At 39.1% G+C, this 17745-nt stretch overlaps 1 protein-coding gene across 1 annotated transcript in view; it reads right to left on the bottom strand.

The window, feature by feature from the left end:
- ttn.1 (titin, tandem duplicate 1) overlaps positions 1 to 17745 on the bottom strand; it is a 149029-nt gene that overhangs the window by 96117 nt on the left and 35167 nt on the right. The window contains exons 39-57 of the mRNA XM_037539622.1: positions 8586 to 8876; positions 7948 to 8235; positions 7303 to 7419; positions 6933 to 7206; positions 6591 to 6774; positions 6403 to 6483; positions 6012 to 6279; positions 5897 to 5929; positions 5257 to 5466; positions 5086 to 5163; positions 4968 to 4994; positions 4769 to 4825; positions 4618 to 4662; positions 4116 to 4178; positions 3751 to 3822; positions 3326 to 3388; positions 3041 to 3121; positions 2215 to 2709; positions 1863 to 1964 (exon numbers count right to left, since the gene is read on the bottom strand). Of these exons, the coding sequence (XP_037395519.1) occupies positions 1863 to 1964; positions 2215 to 2709; positions 3041 to 3121; positions 3326 to 3388; positions 3751 to 3822; positions 4116 to 4178; positions 4618 to 4662; positions 4769 to 4825; positions 4968 to 4994; positions 5086 to 5163; positions 5257 to 5466; positions 5897 to 5929; positions 6012 to 6279; positions 6403 to 6483; positions 6591 to 6774; positions 6933 to 7206; positions 7303 to 7419; positions 7948 to 8235; positions 8586 to 8876 (2829 nt within the window). The remainder of the gene's footprint in view (positions 1 to 1862; positions 1965 to 2214; positions 2710 to 3040; positions 3122 to 3325; positions 3389 to 3750; positions 3823 to 4115; positions 4179 to 4617; positions 4663 to 4768; positions 4826 to 4967; positions 4995 to 5085; positions 5164 to 5256; positions 5467 to 5896; positions 5930 to 6011; positions 6280 to 6402; positions 6484 to 6590; positions 6775 to 6932; positions 7207 to 7302; positions 7420 to 7947; positions 8236 to 8585; positions 8877 to 17745) is intronic.

Below are 17745 nucleotides of genomic sequence, written 5' to 3'. Positions count from 1 at the left end.
TCTGTTGAATGACCCTGTTACAGATTCTATCAGGAACATTCACTGCTATGAACAGATATCAAATACAGAAATACAGCCTTAACCCATGAGGAGAAACCAAGAAGCAAGACCAACCAAGCATACCTCTGGCAGGAGACATCTCTGTCTTCTTTTGAGGTTTTACCAGCATTTTTTTCTCAGATGGTGCTTGTGTAGGTTTAACGTCAACAACTTTTAATGACGTCTCCACAGGTTTAAATACGACATTCTCATGTTCATATATTTCTTCTCTTGAACTCACTTCCATTGTCACTGAAATCTCCTCAGTTTTCTTAGACATTTCCATTGTATGCTGATTTTGTTCAACTCTCTTTGAAGCTGCAAAGACTTTAAAGATGAAATTTTAAGAGTGAACCATGTGCCGTGTCAGAAGCAAGCAAGCATTTCAACAAGGAGACCAGATATTCAGACTCCTGCAGTAGATTATACTGAACATTTTTAAACGGCATATTAAATCTATGACTTTAGGTACATAGAGCTTATACTATTATAATGTTTTCTATGCACTTATAAAGCCTCCTGAACTGAGCTGTTGAGAGACCATATTCATCTGAAACCGTTTTTGTGTAGTAGTAGCCGTCTTATTTTGGCCCCAGGTGTGACATACAAATGAATATGTTCATGTGAACTCATATATATTTTTGTAAACACAACCAAAGCAAAGAATCCAAGCAGAAAAGAATACAATAAAGAAAGCCCTCAAGATCAACCAAGCATACCTCTCGTAGGAGCCATTTCCATCTCCTTTCGAGGTTTAGCCACAGGCAGTTTCTCAGATGGCACATCTGCAGGTTTAACTTCAACCACTTTGTAAAAGTAGAAACGATACCAGAAAAAAAAAGGAAACAACATGAATGACCACATACACAAGGATAGACACAAACTATGAGAATATCAAGAATATCCAGATATGGGATGCAATTTTCAGTCAAAGATTTGACACTCAAAACATTTCTGCAACACGTTCTGTGTCCAAAAATAAAAAGCAAAGCTCATGATTAGTGAAGTTAATTTAATTACACAAGCACTCTGTTAATTATTTAGGTAATAATACCTTTCTCTATAAGTTCTCTGTGCTGAACTGGTTCAGGCTTTGCCATAGGTGACTCTGGAGGGCTGATTACTAGCTCTGACTTTCTAGCTGGTTCAACTTTGGGAGCCAGAGGAACAACTTTGGGTTCTGGTTTTCTACTCGGCTCTGCTGTAGGCAGTTCTTTAGAGACTGGTGTCAGCTCAGGCATTCTGCTGGGTTCTACCTTTGGAACTTCTTGGGGTGCAGATATTTTAGCCAGTTCTACTTTTACCAGCTCTGTAGAAGCTGGTGTAAGCTCTGGCCTTTTAACCTGCTTTGCCATTGACATTTCTGTGGAAACAAGTACAATCTCTTCTTTTCTTGCTGGTGCAGAAGTGATAAGTGCAGACTCTTGTTTTGATGGTTCAGGCTTCACTGACACAGTTGCTTCTCGTTTAGATGGTGTCTTGCTTGGTGGCTCAGCTGCAAATAATGGCAGGCCTGATTTTTTGCCAGGCTCTATTTTTGGTGCTTCTGTAGCCTTTGCCTCTTCAGGAGCTTTAAAAAAGATAAATGTGGTTATACCCTAAGATCACTGCATACAGTGATCAGTACGGCACTCAACTGAGTGCAATAAGCTAAAGATCGAAGAGAGTGATATTAAGAAATCAAGAATGTGGACACAACAAACACATATTTCAAGAGCACCTGTTATTGTGATACAGGCTTGCTGGGAAACAACACCAAGAAAGACAAGTTTGAAGACAAGTTACTATCAAAATATCCACAACAATTGTGCTTTAGTAGTTACCTTTTGATGGAGCCATAGTTGGCTTTGGGGTTAAAACCTCTTCCTTTTTAGCAGGTAAGGTTGGTTGTGGTGCCACTTCTGGCTTCTTAGGAACATCTGATACTTTTAAAGAACAACAAAATTCAGAAAAAGAACATATTGTAGTCTCAAAGGACAAACATATTACATAAACACACAAAACCAAAGTTCGAGAGCAACAAGAAACAGTTTTTTACATGAAGCTGTCACCTCACACAAAGAAAGACTGGCAATAAACATTTTGCACATACGGACAGACATACAGTCACACCAATGAAGACAGGAGGACAGAGAGGCAAAACCACAGCACACAGACAGCTGCTCATTACAATACCTTTGACTGGGGGAGATTCAGGCTTCTTTGTAACTGCAGGCTTAGGTTCAGGCTTCAGCTCTGGCTCAGGCTTCAGCTTTGGCTCTGGTTCAGGCTTCAGCTCTGGCTCTGGCTCAGGCTTCAGCTTTGGCTCTGGTTCAGGCTTCAGCTCTGGCTCTGGCTTAGGCTTCAGCTTTGGCTCTGGTTCAGGCTTCAGCTCTGGCTCAGGCTTCAGCTTTGGCTCTGGTTCAGGCTTCAGCTCTGGCTCTGGCTTAGGCTTCAGCTTTGGCTCTGGTTCAGGCTTCAGCTCTGGCTCTGGCTTAGGCTTCAGCTTTGGCTCTGGTTCAGGCTTCAGCTCTGGCTCTGGTTTTGGTGTAACTTTTGGCTGAGGTTTTGGTTCTGGTTTAGGCTCAGCTTTTGGCTCTGGCTTAGGTGCAGCCACTGGTACCTCTTTAGGCTCAGGTGGCACCTGAGGTTTAGGCTCAGGCACCACAGGAACTGCAGGTTTTGAGACATCTTCAGGTAAGACAGACAACTATTAGTATCTAAGAGATGGGGCTAAGTGACAGCACAAACACAGTGATAAGAATTAAGAACAATATAAAAATACGAACAATAAAACCTTAAAAAAGAGGGACACTTCTAAGACTGTAAATCACATTTAATTTTAAGATCTGATGAAACTAACACACTGAGGACAGTACATTTTACATAATGACACACAAGATTTTTTCAGACTTTTACAAATCAACATTCATATCAACATATGGCATCTCAGAGTGTACAACAAAGCATAAAGAGTCTGTATGTCAGCATATGTGGATGATGCTAACAATTATGACAATACCTTTAGGTGCAGGCTGTCCTTTTCTCTCAGCCACCTTTACTGATGGGACTGTTTCCTCTACAGGCTTCCTGACTTCGGGTTCTTGAGAATCAGTAGCACAATACGAATAAAATACAGTTATAGACAGTATGTTCTGTTTAAGCACTCAACCAAATGAAGAAACACATAAAACATGTAAACACACCAACATATAAAGAAAACACACATAATTACTTTATCTCTGAGGAAAATGAGACACACAGGGAGGAATAAGGGAGACAGTAAAAGACATTCAGACACAAATACCTTTAGAGAGAGCTGGTGCAAATGCGTCGGGTTTCTCTTCAGGTTTCTTGGAAACCTCAGGCACTTAAAACACATATTCTCTATTAAACGACTGCTACCAAACATGTGTTTGTAGTTTTGGCAGACAAGCCATTAGAAGAAATGCAAAAATACTAAAAAAAAACATTCAGGAGAAACGAAGACCAATGGCAGCATGATATTAATAAAAGCACACGTATACAGACAGACAGACAAATAGACAGATATACTGATAGAAGGCACACACATTTAAAAGCATACCATCATAAGAAATCAGTGTTTTCAAGAGAACATTTTAGAGGCTTGGCAGATGGCTTTAAGTCTTTAAAGGCATTTGGAAATGTTAATAGCAAAGCCCACGACAGCCGTAAGCTCGATCAGGCACAAGCATGTTTTTCTCTTAATACCTTGTTGCGGCTTTTCTTCCGTTTTTTCCGCCACAATTTTGGTGACAAATTCTTCCACTGGCTTCTTTGGTTCTGAAAGAAAACAAACACACACACTTAGCAATACAACATACATCGAAACCTCTCACTAATGTAAATGGGCACAGAACACAGCATATCACAGCTGGACTGTACATATGGGGGAAGAAAGGAAAACTCTGGATTATTGGTCAGTGGAGGAGAACAAACGTTCAAGCACTGCAGGAAATGGATGGTGAGGACAGGAGTAAAAACTAACAAGAGGATGAAGGACAGCGTTCAGACACAAAGTGAGCCAAACATTGAACTCTCAATTAATGAAAACAAGACTTTAAGCCACAGTATACCTTGAGTTGATGAAAATTCATGAATTACTTTTTCTTCTTGGACTGTCCGCCTCTCATACTCTACTGTAAATGGTCAACACCAAAGCAAAAGGAAAGAAAGAAGCAAACAAGCTTAACTAAGCTCCTAAAATTGGATTTAATAAACATGTTTAGCTCAGTGATGTCAAGATTGTCATTATTTTATTAAGACAAGTTTCACAAAAAGTCAAGATGCATCCAAGTGTAACCCTTTTGGTTAATTAGTTAGGACAAAAAATATGCTCAATATGATGTTCCAGCTTTTTAGACATGGATGTAAGTGACAGATTGAATGTAGGTGACATTAGACATTAGGCAGTAACATGTGGAAGTGAAATGGATGCTTATCGTCTTCATGGTTGTAAGCTTATAAGGTTAATACACCAAGAAACATGATTTGCTGGTGGATGGAAAGCTTATTAGAGAGGAGTTGGCAGAAAACTGTGAAGAGTCAGTTGGTTACATATGGAATAACAAACAGTACCTGATACTTCACGTTTTTCTTCGTAATAATATTCAGATGATTCTTCTTTTGAAGAAGGTTTGAAAGAATGCATTATTATAACAGCTGCTTGGTTTAGCAAATGTATTATATAATACTGCATGATGTCGGGTTTCTAATGATCTAGTCTTACCTTTGAAACTAATAATAGATGACATCTCAGGTACTTGTATTGTTGTATCAGGGACATCTACACATAGAGCAGATTTTACTGTGTTAATTAATTATGTTTATCAGTTTCACAAAATATTTTACTGATAATGACTAATACGGGAACGACTAAGCTGTTTGGTCCAGTAGGTTTTTGGCGATCTCAATTGAAAAGTACTCACCATAAGACATTGTTCCCAGATCAATTTCTGTGGATAGAGGTAAATTGTCATTGCTGGGATTCAGCACCCAGAAAATAAATTATTCTCATTTTAATGTCTATTATTTAACAACTGGTACCTTTGCCTGACAGGTAAAGCTCAGCTGTACTTGTAGCCTCACCCATAGGTTCCAATCGCGCGATCACCGAGTACACGCCTAAAACGTTTTGCAGATAACGGAGTGTCTTTAATTAAAATGCAAGTTCAAGGAGTATTCAAAAGCACTGCTGAGATATTTAAATGTACACACCTTCATCCTCAGATGTTACATTACGAATGATCATAAAGTGACGTCTTCCCTCACACCTGAAGGTATACTTTGGACTCTCTTTAAGCTCGAAAGAGTCTTTATACCATGTGACCACGGCATTGTCGAAGGACAGCTCGCACTCAAAAGTGGCGGTCTGGCGTTCCTTCACCATAATGTTGTGGATGCGTTTGGTGAATTGAATTTGATCAGCTACAAATAAGACATGATTTGAAGTGGTTATGTCTTAAAATGCATATTTCATATCTTTCTAGATCCCTACATTAAGCTTAGTGAAAATACACCATTCAAGAACATGCACTATTCACCTACCATTTTGTTCTGAACAAGAATAAGGCCACTAGGACCAAGCAGTTCAAGAGCATTAAGAAAATGAAAGCAAGGTTGGTGTTTAATATTGAGAAGACGAAAACAGAGCGAAGAGGTTAATGGACAGCCTGGGCACATGACAAGCATGTGGATCTAAAAAGACATTTGTAAACATGGTTCGCTCCTCTACCTACTTACTGATGAAATGAACCTTTAAAAGCGATCAAAGGGAGGTGCATATTAATATGATAAACCCATGCGTTTGTATATGAAGTGAGAAACCGCTGCACTATAGGCAGCTTTGCCTTCTTACCAGGTGAAGGCTTCTGCTCATGTTCATCACTCTCTGCAGGAGAGGTGACATATTTGCCTCAGCACACTTCAAAAAGTAGACAGAATTCAAAACATGTACTGGAGAGAGGACTTACCCAACACCGACAGTGCGGCACTGGAGATATGTGGGCCACAAACGACGCGGTAATTTCCCTGGTCACTCGTCTGACAGTTCTTGATCTTCAACGAATGGCGGTCGCCCACTGCTTTAATCTCATATTTACTACTGGTTTCAAGCTTCTGTGTGTCTTTGTACCAAGATAGTGTGATTTCTGGGTAGTTGATCTTAATTTCACACTCAAACACAGCCTCCTTATTAACTTGGGTTGTCTGATCTTTGATGTCATTAAGCAGGGTAATGGGCTGTAAACAGAAAATAAGTGCACATGTTCAAGATATCAATAAGCATCTCATAAAAATAAGAGCTGAATTTGTTACGAGTTTTTTTTTTTATGTTGTTCTTGTTGCTTTTCCAAAGAGTCATACTTCAGTGTGTTCCATTCTCCTCTGCAAATCAGCCACAAGTTTAACCATATCTTCATCAGATTCTCTGCCACGCGCGTGTTCCTGATTCAAAACAGAGCATTAAGTATTTCATGCATTAATGATTCACAACCAATTATGCTGTAAGAAAACAAGATAACATATGAAACCAAAAAGATAAATAAACCTACTGGTCTTCCACTTTCTTCACCCCTCTCTTTTTTCAGCTGCTCAATGGCCTGAAGAAGGCCACGGTAGTCTGTGATGCCGTACATGCGAGCATATTTTTCATACTCTTTTGGATCTACGTTTCTTAATAACTCAACTATGTCAATGTCTTTATCTTCCTTTGGACTTTTCTGCTTTGATGGTGTCCTGAATATGACAAAAGACAGCCAAATGTCAATATTCAAAGTGTTTCCTTTTTTGAATAAAACAAAGATTATTGTTATATTATACTATAATATGTTTAAGATAAAGATTATATAAAAGATTGCTATTTATTTCTGAAGTAAAGAACACATCAAACTCACTTCTTCAGTTTCACCATTTGAGCTGCAGCTTCTTGCTTCTCATCAACATTCAAGGCAGTGCTGCACTCAATTTCTCCATGTTTGTTAGATGCTACACATCTATACTGGCCAGAGTCAGACTTAGTCGCTTCTCTGATCTCCAGCTTGGCCTCTTGGCCCTTCTGTTCAATACTGATGCGACCACCGTGAGTCATCTGTCTCCACTTGCCTTTCATCCATTTCACGTTAGGAATAGGATCACCACCAACCTTGGCGATGAAGGTTGCAGTGCCCTCTGTAAGTCAGAATATGGTATGATGCCAATTGTCTATGTTAAATATCAACTGCATAACAGTACAAGCACTCCGCTTCTAAGGGAACAACGACTTACTCTCAGTGATGCGAACACTCTTTGGTTCATCAATGAAGAACAAGTTGTCCAATTTCTTAGCTGCCACAGGTGCTGGGGCAGCGGCCTGAGCTGGCGCAGGAGTTATTCCTGCTTTTTCTGATTGAAACCAGCAGTTGAAGAGCAAAGAGAATAAATGGATGAAGAGACTTAAAACATAAAGACATGATTGGTATGAACTGTTGTCCCAACGATCATACTCAACTTGAAGAATATGAAACTTTACAATGAATATATCATTGAGCAAAGTAATGTCTTACAGACGTTTGTGCCAACATCTGTACAGTCATTGCGGCACATGTTAGATTACCTATTTATCACAGCATCAAAAACCAGAAAGAGTAGTTCATGAAATTGAAAGTCTGTAGTATTAAACAGACTGCAAATGTGATGGTTTTCATCATAAATGATGAAAGAAAAAAGCTGATTTTGTAAAAAGTGAATATTAAATCTTGAATGTTTTGCGTTACAATTTTTTGGCCTGAAAAGTAATTATGGACATTTGTCCTCTTTTGCAGCAAGACACTAAAACTAAGACATATAAGAAAGAAAAAGAGAACATATTAAAAGATTCAAATATGAACATTAAGAACATTCATTATACACATTCTCAGATTCATATAGTACCTTTGATGATGGCCTTGGCCTTGGAGAAATCGCTACCAGCATTGTTGGTTGCCTTGCACAGGTAGTCTCCTGCATCGGCTTTGGATGCCCTGTCGATAGTTAGTGTGGCAATACCATCTATAAATGTGATCTTGGTGGTGGCAGAAGATGTCACCTCCCTTCTGTCCTTCATCCACTGAATTTTCAATGGTGGAGAGCCAAAGACTTTGCAGCTAAAGCTGAGCCTTGCACCCTCATCCACTGTTACAGGCTTAAGAGTCGTTTCAAAGGTAGGCGCCGTTTGTTCTTCTGGATTTGAAAAATACCAGAAAAACTAATCAGCACTGTGATTTTGAACATTTTTTAGACGTTTTAGAAGAAAGGCTTGTCAGGCTAAACTCAGCCCAAGCCTCAGAGACATACATCACATGCACAATTATCTTCTGATGCACACAAAGCTTGGAGCTGGAACAGAATCCGGCTCTGGCAATAGCTCTTCGGAATAGTCACAAAACTGTGGACTGACAGAGAATCCCTAAGGACTAGTCTGAGAAAGTTTTACTTAAATATGATCAAAAACAATACAACATGCAAATATAAGGGTAAATAAAAAAAATGTTGTTGAAGAAACCAAACAAAGTAAATCAAGCACTGTGTACCTGTGATGCTGATCACCACTTGGGAGGAGGCAGTACCAGCTTCATTAGAAGCGCTGCAAGTGTAAGTGCCACTGTCTGAGGTTTGGGCTTTCTTTATACACAGCACAGCTACATTGTTCTTGAAGATCATTTCGCAGTTGTCCGAGCTAAAGATTTCCCTGTCATCTTTGTGCCAGCTGACGGACAATGGCTGCGATCCAGATACACGACCCTCAAGCTTCATCAGTTTGCCCACAGTGTCCTTCACGTGCTCTGGGAGTTTTTTAGTGAAGGTTGGTGCAATTTTCCGATCTGGAAACAAAACATACATTATCAGATTAGTTGTTGCATATTCTCAGACAAACTGTCAATCGCAAAAGAGGCTAATGAATAAATACCTTTCACAAACAGCCGAGAGAAACATGAGTCTTTTCCAATCTCATTACTAGCACAGCACAAGTACATGGCTAAGTCTAATTATTTGCCTGATAGTCAGACATGGGCTATTATGCACTTAACCATCCTATCGTCCTCAATATAATAACAAATTTGGTCCAAATCAGGGATATTATCTCCAGAAAATGATTTACAGAATATTGTTGACCACGTTTGTATGACAGGCACTTTGTTTACTTGTTGAATGCATAAATAACCCCTTGAAAATCAGTGAGTTGACGTGTCCTCTAGCGCCACCATCAGGCCAAACCTTTAACTTAGAATTAATTTATCTTGAATTTTTCATACAAATCTTCTCAAATTTACTTCTCAACATTAATGACCACAAGTCTTGTTTTGGTGATGATGGATAGGACCTTTACTGTAGCGCCACCATCAGAAAAACTTTCATGTTGAGAGCACATTCATGACTCTCACAGAAGGACCATGTTGATTAATGTTGGTGACCCCCCCTTTCCTCTCATAAACATATTTATTTACTTATTTTTTTATTTACATATTTTTTATTTACTATTTTTTGTAATATATTTGTGTCTTGTTACTTTAAGATCTCGCTCACCCCTCCTCTTTTGTTATCTGGGCTTGGGACCGGCAGTGGCAGAGTTATAGAGTTTTTTGTTTGTTTGTTTGTTTATATGGGGGGGGGGGCATTTCTGAGACAGAAAATGGACAATGAGAACATGTCAGATACTAGTGAAAACATGGAATAGTTAGGAATAGCCCACAGTAAACTTCTAGTCTTTAGAGACAAACAACATGAAAATCCACCCGTTTGCGAAAGTTTGAACATGATAGTCGTCAAAACATGAAACAGTTCTTTATGCCCACAGTGAAGCTGTTAGTCTGCACTACTGTACACAGGATGTGCAGAGTGTATGTGCATGCTCCTTGCAGACATATTTTTTGCATTTTGAACAGGTTATGCTGGCCTTACAATCGTTTTGGGTCGGACAGACCTGACACCTGCCACGTTTCATGATATATATCAATATATTTCATATATATTCATATATATATATATATATATATATATATATATATATATATATATATATATATATATATATATATATATATGAAATATATCAACTCAAATGTATCAACTGCACCTGCAGGTGTGGTCATGTTAGGTCACACACACTGACAGACAAGTTTTAACAGCTAAAACAGCTTGGGGTCAAACTGACCCCTGAGGACCACCAATGCGTGCAATATGTGTTCAGCACATTGAAAAAATATCATCATGACAATTTTATGCTTTATCAGTTGTCCCCATCAAATTAGGAAAAGTCATGAAATATGAAGTAAAAGAAAAAAAGTTAACTACTATTTTTTGAATGATAAACATTGAATGGGGTCAAATTGACCCCAAGGACGATAGGAGGGTTAAGAAAACTTGTCATTTGTCCTGTAGAGCATTTTACCACCATTTGACCAGGCTTATTGGTAATGTACCAGTCATGTGACACTCTAGCCCAGCATACCCCACCGTTACATCTATAGGGAAAAGCTTTTTTTTATCAAAGACAGGAGCACTCTTTATATCTTAGAAAGCACATTTAGGCAAAAATTAAACAACATACAAAATCTGGTACAAAAGAGTTTCTTTGTAAATCAAACCTTGAAGTGTAAGTTGTGCAATACAAGAAGCAGTTCTAACTCTATTTGATGCAAGTATATTCCCCATAGTGTTTCTTTACACAGTTGGAAATTCTTATATTATTCCAATATTGTTGCTGTAATTGAGTACTCTGAATTTCTAGGAAGGACTCTTGATGTTTTATTTTGAATGCTAGCATTGTTCTGATAGAAGACTCAAGGCATTTTGTTGTTTGTAAATGATCGAACTGAAGCGCAAGACAAGAAACTCACGTATGGTCCATAAAAAAAGCCGATTTAAAGATTTCACTTCACTTTACTGACCTGACCCTACGGTGACCTGTGCATGACAGATATCACTTCCATCATCATTTGTAACTTCGCAAGAGTATCTTCCAGCAGTCTCTTTGTCACACTCGTGAAGACATTCCAAGACACAAGTGTTTCCAATGACTTTGGTGTTGTATCTGTAAGAGCCGTAGATCTGCTTGCCGTCCTTGTACCATGTGACAAACAATTTTTCCATCCCAGTGAAAGAGCATTCAAGTCTCAAATTTTGGCCCTCTTTTAGGGACAGGTCGGACAGCTTCTTCACAAATCGAGCAGGTCCTGAGAGGAACAACATTAAACCAATCACAGAACTGTCATAATGACAGATTAACTATTACTAATGTGTATATGGGTACTTTTAATTATTCAATAAAAGAAGTGTATTAATGAAGGATAAGATTATCCAGAAGCCTCAGATGTCATACTAACCAGAAACTACAGTCACTTGAGCATGGCAGATATCAGTTCCATAGGAATTGGACACTTCACAAGAGTATTTTCCTGTAGTGTCTTTAGTGCACTCATGTAGGCATTCCAAAGAACAGGAGTTTCCAACAACTGCTGTGTTGTATCTATAAGAGGCGTAAATCTGTTTGCCATCCTTGTACCATGTCACAAATATTTTAGGAGCACCAGTGAATGTACACTCAAGCTTCAGTTTCTTGCTCATGGCAATTTTCATGTCCTTAAGCTTCTGTTCAAACCGGGCAGGTTCTGAGAGGAACAACAGATCAGTAAACGTATTTTCATCATTTTGAGGGATAGAAAATCGAAATGTTGCCATCCTCAGTATAATTCTGTCCAAACTAAACATGATGACACTATCAACTGGTTGGTAAAAATATAGATCTATAGAGAAGTGATACAAACCTGTCACTGTTGTCACATTGGCATGACAGATATCAGTTCCGAAGGAATTCGAGACTTCACAAGAGTATTTTCCTGGAGTCTCTCTGTTACACTCATGTAGGCATTCCAAGATGCAGGAATTCTCTGTCACTCTTGTGTTATATCTGTATGAGGCATAGAGTTGCTTTCCATCTTTGTACCATGTTACAAACAACTTTGGAGCTCCGGTGAAAGTACACTCAAGCCTCAGTCTGCTGCTCATAGGGAAAACTGTGTCCTTCAACCTCTTCACAAAGCGAGCAGGTTCTAAGAGGGACAGCAGAATCATTAAATTACTTTGGTCAAAACGACAAGCACCAGACCAACACGCTGTAGCACACCCTGAACAACATGCTAGAACAAACCATTCCACTTCTCAATTTTTCCAATGTAGGAAATCCAGATGTGGAATAGAAAAGCAACTTTCATGTTCTTCAAAAAGCGTGCAGACACGAAGACAAATGGAGACACCTCAATCCAATCACATCCACAAATCAAGCAACAAAAAACCAGACCCTTAAGTCACATGCCTCTATCACTGTAGAACTGAAACTCTGGAGGAAAAAAAAGGAGTGATTTCAATTAAGATAAATCAATGTCTTCCAAGCTCGTGCAACAACTGCCAATCATAGCATCACACCAAAATACCGTAGACCAACAGCAATACCATCTCAGACACCATGCTGTCCCACCCTGCAATATCAACTTGCTCACTTGTAAGGTACACAGATCTAAGGCTTTACAAGAGCATGACGAGAAAGGTGACATCCGCAATGCAGGCAAGCATCCTCTGGAGTCCTGTGCAATTTACAAACCTGTAACTGCAGTCACTTGACAATGGCAGATATCGGTTCCATATGCATTTGAAACTTCACAAGAGTATTTTCCACTGGTTTCTTTGTTGGACTCATGAAGACACTCCAAGACACATGAGTTCGATGTGACTTTGGTATTATATCTATATGATGCGTAGAGTTGCTTGCCATCCTTGTACCAAGTAACAAACATTTTTGGCACTCCAGTGAATGTGCATTCAAGTTTTAACTTTTTGCTCATTGGTACCGAGAGATCTGTCAACTTCGTCACAAAGCAGGCAGGTTCTGAGAGAAAGAGGATTGAAACACTTTAGCCTTCTCCTCATGACTGGTCAGAGATATACCTTTCAACTACATGCCAGCTAACAATTCTATATCAGTTCTGTTAAAAAAAAACAAGCTCCAAAGCAAGAGTTTCCATCTAAATACTTGTAAAATGAGAAATGGACAAGCATTAGTGCCAATCTTTACAAACCTGTGACAGCAGTTATTTGAGCATGACAGATATCTTTTCCATGAGCATTTGAGATTTCACAAGAGTATTTTCCTGTGGTGTCCTGGCTACACTCATGTAGACATTCCAAGATGCACAAGTTGTCTATGACCTTAGTGTTGTATCTGTAAGAAGCGTAGAGCTGTTTGCCGTCTTTGTACCAGGTGACAAACATTTTCTGGGCTCCATTGAATGTGCACTCAAGTCTCAGTTTTTGGCTCATTGGGATGGAAATGTCTTTCAGCTTTCTCACAAAGCAGGGAGCATCTGAGAAGATTGGTATCATGTCAGTTTAATATGCCGTGTGTGCACAAGGTCCACATTACTCAACAACTTCCAGGTTTACAAGATAAATATTCTAAAATACTACTGGGATAGCATCATGTCAGTCAAAAACAATTGCGTTACTGGAATCGTAGCTAAATTCCAAACTAAAATAGGAATCACAAAGCTTTCACACTAACCCATCACTGTGGTCACTTGAGCATGGCAGGTATCAGTTCCAAAGGAATTTGAAACCTCACAAGAATATCTTCCTGGAGTATCCTTATTGTTTTCATGCAGGCATTCCAAGACGCAGGAACTCTTAGTCACTTTTGTGTTGTATCTGTATGATGCATACAGCTGCTTTCCATCTTTGTACCATGTAACAAATATTTGTGGGTTCCCTGTAAACGTGCACTCAAGTCGCAATTTGCTGCTCTTAGGGATAGAGATGTCCATGAGCCTCTTCATGAAGCGAGCAGGTTCTGAGTGAAATATCAAATTTTTTGTCAGTGTTATTTTCGCTAAGAACAGCCATCTTAATAGTTTTGAGGCAAAAAGACAGATATATAAATAGGGCAGAACGACCAAGTCCACAATTTAATGGCTTACAAACCTGTAATTGCTGTCACTTGAGTGTCACAGATAGCACTTCCATATGAATTTGAAATTTCACAGGAGTATCTTCCAGTAGTTTCTCTGGCACTTCCATGCAAGCATTCCAAAATACAGGAATTTTCAATGACTATGGTGTTGTATCTGTAAGAAGCGTAGATCTGTTTGCCATCCTTGTACCAAGTGACAAACATTTTTGGCGCTCCAGTGAATGTGCACTCCAGTCTAAGCTTCTGCCCATAAGGGATGATGACACCCTTAAGCTTCTTCACAAAACGTGGAAAATCTGAGAGAAACACCACGATTATAATAAAATATAAGCAGAAGCATATAGACAACAGTTTCTCCACAGTCCATTTGAGAGTCTACTAGCACTACAACAAAGAATACATGACCAAGAGCCCATCCTTATGTACGAACCTGTCGTTGTAGTCACTGCAGCATGACAGATATCAGATCCATAAGCATTCAAAACTTCACAAGAGTATCTCCCAGGGGTGTCCTCATTACATTCATGGAGGCACTCAAGGATGCAAGAATTTTTAGTCACTTTGGTGTTGTATCTGTAGGAAGCATATAGTTGTTTGCCATTCTTGTACCAGGTAACAAATATTTTTGGGGCTCCTTTGAATGTGCACTCAAGTCTTAGCTTGCTGCTCATAGGGACCGCAAGATCCTTCAGTTTCTTCTCAAACCGGGCAGGCTCTGTGAGGAACATTGTCACAATGATTATATGAATGTTAACACAGCTATCCCAGGTGATTCTTATTTCAAAGGACATGCTTAGAGGATCCAGTAGATTACAAACCTGTCACTGCTATCACGTCAGCATGACAGATGTCGGATCCATGAGCATTCAATACTTCACACGAATATCTCCCGGATGTTTCTGAGGTAGACTCATGCAAACATTCCAGAACACAGGAGTCCTGTGTGACTTTTGTGTTATACCTATAAGAAGCATAAACCTGCTTTCCGTCCTTATACCAGGTCACAAATATTTTCGGGGCTCCTTTAAATGTGCAATCGAGTCTCAGTTTCTGGCTCATTGGAACAATCGTGTGCTTCAGTTTTCTCACAAAACAAGCGGGTTCTGAAGAAACAGCATTGAACAAGTTATTTAATCAGAGCTATTGTTGGGCAAATCCATGATATTCAGGCTCATTTCTTTCGTGCTTCTTAGGTCATTCTTCCTAAATAATTCCAAACACTGCAACCGCAAATTCTTTATTTGATTTAATGGCAGGCATCATAGAAATACTCTTCTGAGCATGCATGGCATGCAGAACACTTTATGGCTACACTTTATGGAGTTTAAACTGTTGAAGAACTTGAGAAAGACGTGCTTCAGCAGGACGAGATACGAACCTGTGACTGCGACCACTTCAGCTTGACACATATCAGTTCCATAAGCGTTTGAAATTTCACATGAGTATCTTCCAGTAGTTTCCTTGGAACACTTATGCAGACATTCCAAAATGCAAGAGTTCTTTGTTACTTTGGTGTTGTATTTGTAAGAGGCATAAAGCTGTTTTCCATCCTTGTACCACGTGACAAACATTTTTTGTGATCCAGTGAATGTGCACTCAAGTCGTAGCTTATGGCTCATTGGGACAGAAATGTTGCTCAGCTTCTTCGTAAAGCAGGGAGGTGCTGGCACTGTGAGGAACAGTAAGGCGATAAGTTACACCAGCATCACTGTACAGATCCTTTGTAAAATATTCATTTCAAAAAGTCCATCAATAGTCACTGTATTATCAAACATTGGTGGGAAATTTTTTAACAGTGTTCCTTGAAAGAGTAAAACTTCATCAGAGGGCTGTGATCACAGCTGACCATCTTTTCAGTAAGAGAAGATCCATTAATACACTGAACATACACATTCCAAGGTGGGTCGCAAATTCCATCCACAAGAGATTTGACATCTTTTTCCTTTAAGAAATCTGACAAGTATTTCTTGAACTTTTGGGCTCTTCTTCCTCTTCAGGCATTTTGAGAAACATGGCTGTCATGTGTAGTCTGTGGCTGGCAGCTTCAGAAAGATGACTGTCCATATTCTCATCGTGAGGGTTGGAAAGCAATGCTGAGGCACTGAGAATCCAAAGAATTGTGGTAAACCAGCAACAAGAAGTGAACAAATGTGCTCCACATTAGCACATGGCCCACACAACTAGAAACCAAATACAAAGTCTGTATATCTGTATTACTGTCAGATACCGACAGGAAACACAATTTCAAACCGAGTGTCACTTGCTACCTCTAATCCAACACCTGCCTCTATCACAAAGCCTCAAGCTATCAGCTAATCAGTCATTGAAGAGACATTTAAAATTTCACATAAATATCTTCCAGAAGTTTCCTCAGTACACTCATGTAGATGTTCCAAAAGTCAAGAGTTTTCCATTATTTCCATGCATCTATATGAGAGATAAAGCTTTTTTCCATTCTTACAGCAAGTGAAAAACATTTTTTGAGGATCCAATGAATGTGCACTCCACTTGTAGTTTATGGTATATGGTATAGAAGGTCAGTCACTAAGTTGTTGTAGAGCAGAATTCTTACTTCCCATGGTCCATGAACAGTCCATGCAACATCCTATTTGAAGAGTTCCCAATGGACAAGTGAAAGAAGAGGGAGGACAAAACTATCTCTCCAAGAACGAAGAGCAAAAGGGTAGAAGTATCTGAAGATATGTCAACACATGGTGCCATGTACAAGTATACAAAAATATATATTCTTATGACTATACTTACATCATGTCATCAGAACGACTTATAAAATCACATTACGAAAAATTGCCAGTAGATATGCTATCAAAAACACTGGGGATTCATCACTTTCTGTAGTTTTGTGTTTTTCTTGATGGACTCATAGAATTCAACAGAACTCAACAGAACTTTACATCCGATTACATCAGAACAAGTTACATTCGATATGAAATTCTTTAACTAAAATCTCAAAACTGCACTAGTGCATTCCTGGATTGTGTTGCAGTCAATGTTCTGAAACACTTTGATATTGCAGATTGAGCATACCATTAAAGTTGCACTGGTCATTTTTGGCCATGCCAACATCAGAAATACGCAAGTCGTCCAATGCTTTGTTAGCTGTTTAAAGCTTAAATTTACAGCCCACGCTGCATGTTAGTTGCAACACACTTGTTAGTGGTGGGGAAACCATCAGAGGCTGCTCTTTCTCTGACATACTAACCTCTCGACTCAGCAACTGATTCTGAAGAGATCTTTCCAGCTTCATTTGATAAACAATATTGGTATTCCCCAATATCTGATTTTTCAAATGAAAGTATCTCCAAATGTGCAACTGAATCTTGAAAACGAAGACTGTGCTTTTTATCCAAAATGACTGGTCTTTTGTTAGTTAACCAGTTAACTCCAAATGGGCCAGCACCAATAAGCTCACACTGAAACAGAGCACTGGGTCCCTTCTCTACATCCAGCATTTGTAATTCTTTCGTGACAGAAGAAGGTTCTGAGAATAAAAATGAAAGTTTTTGATCATAATCATGATCTCATGTCCTATGGACACCAACAATAATGTTCTGGTTGCTATTATGACCGTCATTAACCTGTTACAAGCAATATAATAATGCAACCTGCACAATCAGCCTATTTTAGCATTTCATTAAATAAACGTACAAATAAATTTTACTACCCGGAGGAACAATGACCATAATCTCCAACGTCAGCAGACCTCCCTCAAA

The sequence above is a fragment of the Pygocentrus nattereri genome, chromosome 6, assembly GCF_015220715.1.
Source record: "Pygocentrus nattereri isolate fPygNat1 chromosome 6, fPygNat1.pri, whole genome shotgun sequence".
Taxonomy (NCBI): Eukaryota; Metazoa; Chordata; class Actinopteri; order Characiformes; family Serrasalmidae; genus Pygocentrus; species Pygocentrus nattereri.
The sequence above is the reverse complement of the archived record's forward strand: the minus strand, read 5'-3'. Positions and strand labels throughout refer to the sequence as shown.